General features: G+C 40.8%; 1 protein-coding gene across 2 annotated transcripts in view; it reads left to right on the top strand.

Moving 5' to 3' along the window:
- LOC306877278 (ribosomal RNA processing protein 1 homolog B-like) overlaps positions 1-5,035 on the top strand; it is a 17,659-nt gene extending 12,624 nt beyond the window's left edge. Inside the window, exons 10-15 of one of the 2 annotated variants that reach the window (XM_079428941.1) lie at positions 118-215; positions 328-347; positions 425-556; positions 2,666-3,444; positions 4,021-4,087; positions 4,488-4,999. In XM_079428941.1, coding sequence (XP_079285067.1) covers positions 118-215; positions 328-347; positions 425-556; positions 2,666-3,444; positions 4,021-4,087; positions 4,488-4,642 — 1,251 coding nt within the window. In that variant the 3' untranslated portion in view covers positions 4,643-4,999. Of the gene's footprint in view, positions 1-117; positions 216-327; positions 348-410; positions 557-2,665; positions 3,445-4,020; positions 4,088-4,487 lie in introns of both variants that reach the window. The other variant, XM_079428942.1, reaches the window with a different exon arrangement.
- Positions 5,036-9,781: the final 4,746 nt, after the last annotated feature.

The raw sequence follows: 9,781 nt of genomic DNA on the forward strand, positions 1-9,781 counted from the left end.
TTGGTTATGCTGTGTTTAGAGAGACATCGATAAATGCTATTGAATTGCTTTCAACGGTTGTCTGGTTGTTTCTCTGTGTGTGTGTGTGTGTGTGTGTGTAATGTTATCTGTCTTTAGTTCGATTACGGTGCAATCGCTGACCGTCTCTTTGAGGTGGCCAGTCACTCGAATATACAGAGCTTCAACAGATCCAAGATTTACAAGTTTGTGAAAATGTAAGTTTTGAGGAAGAGACTCATGCAGTTAATGAACCTGATTAAAAGTGGTCAGTTTTGTTTGCTGGATTTAATTTCACGCGTCTGATTTCTCTTTCTCTGTGGGATGAAGTTTCCGAGACCTGAGTGAAGGTGAGCTCTCTTACTAGCCACAGCTTTTAATAAAACGAGATATATTTGGGCCACTCACCATAGTTTTCTGTCATTAGGTGTGTTTCCTCAGGATGAAGTGGAGAAAGTGTCCGCTGATGAAGATGAGGATGATGATAACAGCAGAAGGAAGAGAAAGAGAAGGAAGAATAAAGGGAAGAAAGGCGAAGAGTCACTGAAGAAATCCAAAGGTTTGTGTTTTAAATCACAAGGAGTCAGCTGGACTTGAACGGGTTTAAACAATCGTGATTTTAATTGTTTTACTGCGCCGATGTAGAGCTGTACAGCAGTGTAGTTTATTGAGAGAAAGTGAATCTTCTCAGAGTTTACTCCATCAACAGCAGCTTCTCTCGTCTGTCCAGTGTCTGTAGTTAAATCTTAACCATTAAAGTATGAAGTACAGTACTCCTGGTTTGAGGCACAGCTCTGGATTTACTGAACTAACAGCTGCTCCACAGATAACCCGAGACGCGGTATTCAGACATGAAAGGGTTACTTAAAAACAAAATCTGTTTTAATTTTGTCTTGGAAAGACAAGTGCGTGGATCTGCATTCTTGATTTTCTTTAACTTCACTTCCACACAAGAACACACTCATCATTATATTGAAATATCCATTCGTTTTCTATTTGAAATTACTTTATTTAATAAAAGCACTGCACTGACACATAGTTACTTTAAAAAATAAAAAAATAAAAGTTAAGCGTGTGAAATGATTCATTTTGGACAACACTTGTAGTAATGTGTGAGTACCAAAGTGTCCTTTTTACACAATCGATGTACTTACTATAGAAATAAAGATCTGGACGTGATAATCTGATGACAGGATGTCCAAACAGGATGGTTTAGAAACTTATCTGATTTTGTACAGAAAACTCTTTTATGAAGTGAACTCACTTAAACTTAAAGAGAAAAGGCATTCTAGTGAACTCACTTTGTATTATTAAAAAATAACAGTAAACGCATTTTGGCTTGTAACGTAATAAAAACGTAATATTAATATGTAATTGGGAATCATTTATGATTTTATAGGGATTTGAACAGAATCAGTGCTGTACTGGAGCATTAAACTCGGCTTTCAGTCCGTCCCATCTGGACGTCTTGACCAATTAGATACTGTCCTTGCTCGGGGTATTGCTTTGTTTCTCCACCCCACTAATAAATCATTGTTATCTGGTCAGTCAGAGGTCCGAACTTTACAAGCTCTTGCAAAGCATACTTTTGAACATGATTTCTGACTATGATGCATTTGACAAAGAATTGATTGGAAAAAACATTTAAAGCATGAATTTTCAAACTCATACATACCAAACATGAATATTACCCTTTAAGGCTTAAGCTATTCAATACTTATTAAAAGCAAGACATACACAATGAGTGATTACAACATGATAGTCTAATATGTCGGTTACAAACATAATATGGGGTTCCGCATAGAAATGTCCTTTTAGGATGATTTTATGTGCATATGGAAAAGAAAGTCTTTGTGTAGTTCTATGGAGAACGAAGGCATGTTCTTTAGACAAATGAATGTTGGTTTGGACTGTCTTCTATGTGGGGGAGAAGTCAGTCTAAGGAAGCTCGTGAATTCAATCGTGGAATACGTGATTATCTCTTTGATCATCAGTCTTGATTATTTGCAACAAATTTGACAGTCTCCTTCTTGAATTGGAATCATCAATGTGTTCTTTTGTCTCAATGTTGCGAGCTGTTTTGTGAAAGAGGCTTGCTGGTTAGGAGCCAGGAATCTGATTTCAATGTTCTGATGCATCTTACATTTTTCTGATTCAGTCTCTGATATCTTACAGGCTATTTAATTTATGCAATGATGAAAAAATGGCAAAATAGGCCTACGTGACGGGAAAAATGCGAAAACCATGTTCTGTGCTCGGCCAAGAATTTCCACTTCGGTGCATCTCTAGTAAAAAATCTTGTGTAATATAACTTTGTTTGTTTGCTGGTTTTTATTGTTTTTGCCATGAAAATAGCTCAAGATGCTGACATGGCATTAAATAAATATACTACTACTACTACTACTATTTTATTACCATTCATTTTCTTCTTCCCAATATTATTATTAATATTAGTATTATCATTTTATTTATTTAAATTTTTTTGTATTGAACCCAAGTTAAATCTATAATGCTTACATCTTACCATCTAATAACCAGTGTTGAAAAGTGCATCCAAATTCAGCAGAATTATGAATATTAATGATTCATTCCAGTTGCGTTGCTTAATGACAATGTTTAAAGCTCATTACAGTTTGTCAACGGTCAGTTGTTGATTTATCTTCAACAGGTCAGTCAGAGTCAGCGGCTGCGTCAGATGACACGGACATATCAAAGAACACCAAACAAAAGAAGAAGAAGAGAAAGAAGGGTCAGCAGACAGAGCCTTCAGAGGAGAGCTCTGGACAGGAGACTCTGCAGGACGCTGATGCTCCGAGAGCAGAAGAGAAGCTGGAGTCTGATGCTGAATTATCACCGTGTGACAACCAGCACACATCATGCTCTGAGCCTGCCCTTAAACTGATGAAGAAGCAGCGGAGGAAGAGGACGGTTTCGAGGAAGACCTGTGAAGACACGGATGACGGCTCAGAGATGGAAATCAGCATCACATCAGCAGAGATCGTGACTTCTGTACCGCTGAAGAAAAGGCAAAAACTGAAGAGAAAAGCAAAAGGAGCAGAATGTGAAGTCACTTCTGCTTGTTTAACAGGCTCGGCCGTCTCACCTGCCACCACATCACAGAAGAAGAAGCTGAGAAACAACACCACCTCAGACACAGGTTCACAGAAGACACAAGACTCCTCTAAAGCCTCTCGAAAAACACCAGTGAAGAAGAAGAAACAGAGGGACGTCGTCTCAGTCGCTCCGGAGCCAGAGACCAATGGAGAAGCTCATCAGGAGGAGGAGACGGTCCACACCGAAGACTCGCAGCAGCCTGCTGGACGATTGAGATCCAAGAAGAGCAAGCAGAGGTCAGCCGCTGTCCAGATCAAACCAGCGAGGAAGAGGAGGGTGAAGCCTTCACAGGTGAACGGACACGCAGACCAGACCAGCATCAAGAGACCCAGCGTAAGTCTGATTTATTTATATAGCTGTTCACATTGTTTTAAATGTGGCCGATATAATATATAACATAATATCAATATGAGTTCTGACACATCACTGTACTTCCACTGGCTACCTTTCGCAGCTGTCTTGATAACTTTGGGTATGTAAACTCTCTGAAGTGACTCAGTGATGTAAACATCGCATGAATTCAGACTGCGGCCGCATTGAAAAACATCTGACCTGTATGGGGTTTAGTGCTACATATAGAACTGGCTCAAATCAGAAGTGAAAAGAGCAGATTCCATGTGCTTCGTGCTGTTCACACTGTCCTGACGAACACAGATCTGAGTCTGAAATCGGGTTTGGGTCACCTTTGCCTGCAGTGTGAAGGAAGCCAGAGTCTCTGAGCGGTTTGCTTTCTGTCATCAGGAAGCTAAAGAGCCTTCACTTCCAGTCACTGAACACAAGATGGAGGCGAAAGGGACGACGCTCACGAGAAGCGTTGAGAAAGCAGTGCGGTCACTAGGCCTCTGGCGCAGACGTGTGTGTTACTTAAACTCAATCTTAGTCGTCTCAATCTCTATTTTTTTTCTCCAGGTTTTGCCAGCTTCAAAATCTGAACTGAAGAAAGTTACATTTGGCCTCAAGAATAATAAAACCATGGGTATGTATGTTTTATTATGAAAATGTGCTGCTAATTATGACAAATTAAGGCGTAACAGACATTAGAGTTTGGTCTGCTAAAGCATCCTGCTAGCATTCTGAAGGTCAACACGTACTGATAATAATATATACCTTAGATCAGTGCTTCCCAAACGTTTTCTTCCTGGCCCCCTTTTGCATAGGGTGCTATTCTGAATGCATATATATATATATATATATATATATATATATATATATCCTGAGGACGTTTCTTTTTACATAAGAATCTGTTGGCTGTACACTAGCCTTACACCAGATGCTCCGAGTCACTTCTGTCAAATAAATGTCTGTAAAATCATTTGTCTTTTTACTAAGAGGTTATGTATCAGAAAATAATCTGCTTTCCTGCTCTCTCCTGTCAGAATTCAGAAAGATGGACAAAAGCTCGCTGCTGAGTCCTGCCAGACAGTCCCGCGTGGCCTTTGACCCCAAGAGGACGCCAAAGTCTGGGGTGTTGAAGTCTCCCACGTCATCGCCTGCTGTCATCAAGAGAGCCATGGCAGCAGATTTCTTTTAAAATAAAGCTTCACATGTTGTTTGTGAAATGTAGTCTATTGAAATGGTTTTTGAAAACAATGGACAGGAGGAAAGGAATGCATGAAGATATTTTATATTCAGTGTTCTTATGCTTTAGTTTTTACAGACGTGTAAAATGAGAGTTGCAATATTTTTAAGGTGGCTTTTTTAAAGAATATTTGGATCATTTGAGAATTTCAGAAAGCTCTTTACAAGAGCTCTAACGAGTAAACAGTGGCAGAAGAAAAGAATGAAGTTTTAGTGCAGAGCTAAACTGTTGATGCCTGTTTATCAATACTCTCATCCAATGTAAATTAATAATGTTATGAATAAAATGATTTGTTTTAATTCAATGCATAATAATGTCCCCTTCTGATTGTTATAAAGGGACACCAAACAAAGAGATACTTTCCTGCCTAAAATTTCATCTTTTGCATTGGTCAAGCCGATCTCTAGAGCTGTGACCAATGCAGAAGTTAGAAGGCCAGTACTCGTGTCCCTCGCTCTCTTGGGTCTCTCTTCTGGTGTCTGTTCATGTGGAGGAGACTGGAGTCTAGTCATCAAGCCCAGCTCCTCCACCATCCCAAGAGCTCTGCTTGTTCTGCATGACTGGGATCTCTCTTCTCTTAGCACCTGTCCTTATTTGGATTCAGGACCATTAAACTCCACGTATCCCGATTATTCCCTTTATCTGCCAGAAGTGATGGGATTTTCATAAAAATATATAATTTGGTGCATATACGTTTACAAATGTTATTCTACTACAACGACATATCTGCTAACTTTGTGCTTGTCTTTGTTACTAATATGAATGACCACTCCGCCTTTTGCCGCTCGGTCAGGATGCACTGAAAACATGATCCACTCGTTCTCTTTTCAGACGAGTCTCTTGTAGCATGGCAACACCATATAAAATGTTGCTTAGAAACCATCCTACATTTAATCTTATGGTCATTTCTCAAATATGTGTTCATGTGATTCAGAAAAACGTACACAAAAAAAAAAACATTTCTACGCTTGTGTTCCAGATATTAAATAAATGTGATATATCGAAGTAAATATATAAACACCCCCTAATTAATGTCATTAGCTTATAAAAGAGCACCGGTTAATGTCTAAAATGTCTAAATCTGGGTTCTGTTGCTGGAGAAAGAGGATTTTGGGACACTTTGGGAGCCTCTAGTGGGATCTCACACAAAGTTTGTGGTAATGTGTGGCAAAGACACTAAATGAGGAGGCAGCAAAGGCACCTGAATGATTATGATCATGATTTGAGGAGATCTAGGGATACTATGAAGGACACTCGCACGTGATTTTTGGGTCACACGTCACTTAAGGTGCGGTTACGAGTATATCAGATGACCAATTCCCTCCTCACTCAGTTCAGGGGCCTCGTTTATAAAATGTTTCACAGAAACCATCCTAAAATTGATCTTACAATCATCTCTCAAATATGCATGCATGTGATTCATAAAGTGAACGTACGTACCGTAAACGCACGTACGTGTCTTTCAGATGTCAAATCTATGAATCGCAAATGATCTTGAACTTGCAGGGGCTGTTCTGCAATTTGAGATTCACAAACTGGAGAGAGTTGATCAACTGATTCATCCGAAAGATTGGGAATTCAGATAGGGTAGTAGAGCCCTGAATCATAAACACAAGGAAGAATAAGATCAATGAGATTTATTAACAATAAACAGAACAACTAGTAATGATACCAATAAATAAATATGCACTGCTAATAGATAATAGACAACTAAACAAGAAGAAACATACTGAATAAAATCATAGTAACAATAAATGGAGTGAACACAGAAATGGATAAATGCAATGCTGTTGAGCTGAATGTAGTAATGGAAGAGAATTCTATAGTAATTCTTCTTATAGGAAAATCACTTAATGGCTCTGGTCAAACTGAAGTTAAATAACTGCGTGCAATGTTGCGTTCCGCTAGCCGTCGATACGCTGACCTGGAGGATGCTGCTTCTGTTGTGCCAAGCGGGTCCTTGGAGCGTAGACTGGGCAGCTGGATCAGTTGGGTCTTCACAGGGTCATTTGCAGTCTGACTGCATTGCTGAGGAGCCGTGTGTTTCAGGCGGGGTCTGCCAATGCAGAGGTCCTTTGTGGACTGGGCTGTGCTGCTTTTGAAGCTGCAAGAGTCAGACGAGGTCCGTCACCACTGGGTCCTTTGCAACTGAAGGGCAGCCAAATGTAATAGAAAAGGTTTCTCAAGAGCTGAGCTGAACCTTAACTGTCTTGAATTCTCTTTCCTCATCAGGTCAGAAACTGACCATGGTGTCTGTTAATGTCTCCTTCCCCATTGAATTGGAAATGCAGAACTTTTTTGTGTCTGTTGACATCTCACTCAGCGTGTCGGAGACTCAGAACGCTGATGATCTACTACTGATTCCTACCACACAGGTCAGAAACTCAGAATGAAGAGTGTCTGTTCAATGGGCACCTTTGTCCATTTCTGATGAGGAGATTGAAATCTGGCACCTCTCCATTCCTGGGTTGTGACTGGTCACTTGTGTCTGAGGTGGTCATGGTGTTGGCCACCCTAGTGTGGAACTCATTTGCATTTATTACACAGGTGGGTCTTTACCTGCTAAGGCATTGCCGCCTGACACACCTCCGGTACCTATGAATTGGCAGGCTGCAGGGTCATCTGCCGGGTATCACTGCTCATTGACGTTTCGCCCCTTTAAACATGGAACGCCTCCTGGTGGCGGGGCAGTGACTGTGACGTCTCCCTGTCACCCCCTGCAGCATGCCTCTGTGCTAGGTGGTGCCCCAACACATGTCCTTCCTTTTTATCCAGAGCCAAAAGCTACTCTTCTCGACTTATTCAGCCAGATCTTTGAGGGCCTTCTGAAGGCTTGCTTCAGACACTCCCAGATCTCTCATGAGGTGAACAGCTGAAGTCCCCATAAAGCCACAGCATCCCACTTCTACCGGGTCAAATGGTGGTTCTTCATCCATGAACTCAGCCCCAAGATCAGCATATTTCAGCCTTTTCCTCTCCAATGCAGCCTCCAACCCTGCCTCCCATGGAATGGTTAACTCAACAAGTAGTACTGTTTTGGAGCTGCTGGACCACATCACGATGTCTGGGCTTGTGTTGGTGATCTCGGTGGGGAACTGGAGCTCCCTGCCAAGGTCTACTCTCATGCTGTAGTCCTGGGTCAAGAGGGTTGGTCTCTGTGGTACTCTCGGATTGGCTCTTGTGCCACCTCCCCCTTCTTGAACGAACTGAATGTGACGGTCTGCTGGTGTGCAGTGCCCTCTGCTTTCTGCCTCTGTCTCTCCAGGAGCTCTGCCAGCCTTCTAAGGGCCTGGTCATGCCACCATCTGTAGCAGCCTTGGGAGAGTGCTATCTTCACCACTTCACTAACAGTCAATGGGTGAAGTGAATGTGTTGCAGTTTCCGTCCACTTAAGATCTCCAAACATAGGTGTAATGCATTTGGATGGATCTTTGAGGACTTTCTTTGTTTTGGAAAATGACATTAAAATTGAGGGGGGAAGTGAGAAAAAAAAAGTTTTTAATTAAAATCCAACTACGAAATGAATCAGTGAAAATTATGTTTTAAAAGTTGAATAAGCATGTTTCCCTCTTGGCCCCAGTATTGTCTCTAGTGATATACAGTCCATGCAGCATAAAGAACTTGAATTATGGCACAATAGATTTATCCACAATTTTAAGCTTTTAGTGGAATAAGTATGTTGTTGTTTCAAGATGTCAAGGAGAAATAGATTCCCATCTGTTTAGATGCCTGCTAAAATTAGCTAAGACCTTTTAACAAAACACACTTGGACTATTAAGTGTTTTCCTCAGGTCTGCTTTCTATAAAAACGTGCTGCAGATACAGTGATGGCAACATGATTTATTTGTAGGCATAGTTGACTCTATGAGATTAATACTGGTGAATTCTCAAAATGTCCTTACCAGTAATAATGAGAGACGTGGTCCAAAATATTAGTCAGGATGGTCTGGAAACCTATGATAATGAGCAAAGTAAGAAATTCTCCTCTGTGTCTGAAATGCAGTTCAGGTTTGCGTTCCTGTGTTCACATGTCCTGGGAATGTCCAGAAGTTTTTGGGCAGAAATTATTTCAGAGATAAGCAAGATTCTTGGTTGACCAACTGAGTTCACATCTTTACATTGTACAATACACCATCTTTTAAAGCATACTACGCTTTATTATGTGTAGCTAGATTGAATCTGTTAAAACAGATAGAGAACCATTCATATCTCTTTGATTAAAGGTTATTTTGCAGTATCTCCTGCTGGAAAGACTGCATGCGGCGGTCCGTCAGAGGTTACGGTGCTTTGTGTAAAATTTGGAAACAACTCTTAATGTTTAGGGATTGTATTAAATGGTTTTGATCGCTTGCGGTGGTGGTATTTATTGTGTGTTGCCCTCAGTAATAGCAACAAAGAGCGGGGGTGTGAATGCTCGCTGAGAGCCACGGTACTTGTTGGGGTAATCTATAGCTTTGCGTTTGGTCTTCGTCAACCTTAATCGTAAGTACGCCTTTCCCTCTCTTGCACATGGGTTTTGGTAGACTTTGTTTAATATTTAGATTTTTTTTCTCTGTTAAACGTAAAGGTGGAATGGAACATCACAATCTCTAAACCAATCCCTTGTTGAAGACGCTACATGTGACACCGCTGATGCTTTGCTTATGGGCAGTTTTTTTGTTTTGGCTATGGACATTTGTACGTCATTGCTTACGGCTTCGCGGTCAAAGTGAAGTCTTCTGTACTTTTGCCATCTATCCGTTTTATCTTGATTTAGTTTTTCCCGTATAAGGTTTGTTTTGTTTTTGTTTGTGCATTGCGCTGTGGTCTTCCTCTTTTGTACTTTTGGGCTTCTTTAACCACAGTGTTAATTTATTTTGTTATTTTCTGTTATTTCTGGTTGGTATTTTTGTTTTGTTTTTTTGTTTTGTGTCTTGTACTGGGTCATTGTAACGAGTTTATAATTTTTCCCGCTTATTGTCTTGTAATTACGGTGCCATTCAAGCACTGCGATCTGCTCCCGCTGCATCTTGTCATTCGGAGGCCGGAGTCACTGCATCCAGCACCTCTACAATTAGTTTAGCCAGTAAGGACTCTGTGGAGCAGGGGAGG

This window comes from Barbus barbus (genome assembly GCF_936440315.1).
Source record: "Barbus barbus genome assembly, chromosome: 11".
NCBI classification, from domain to species: domain Eukaryota; kingdom Metazoa; phylum Chordata; class Actinopteri; order Cypriniformes; family Cyprinidae; genus Barbus; species Barbus barbus.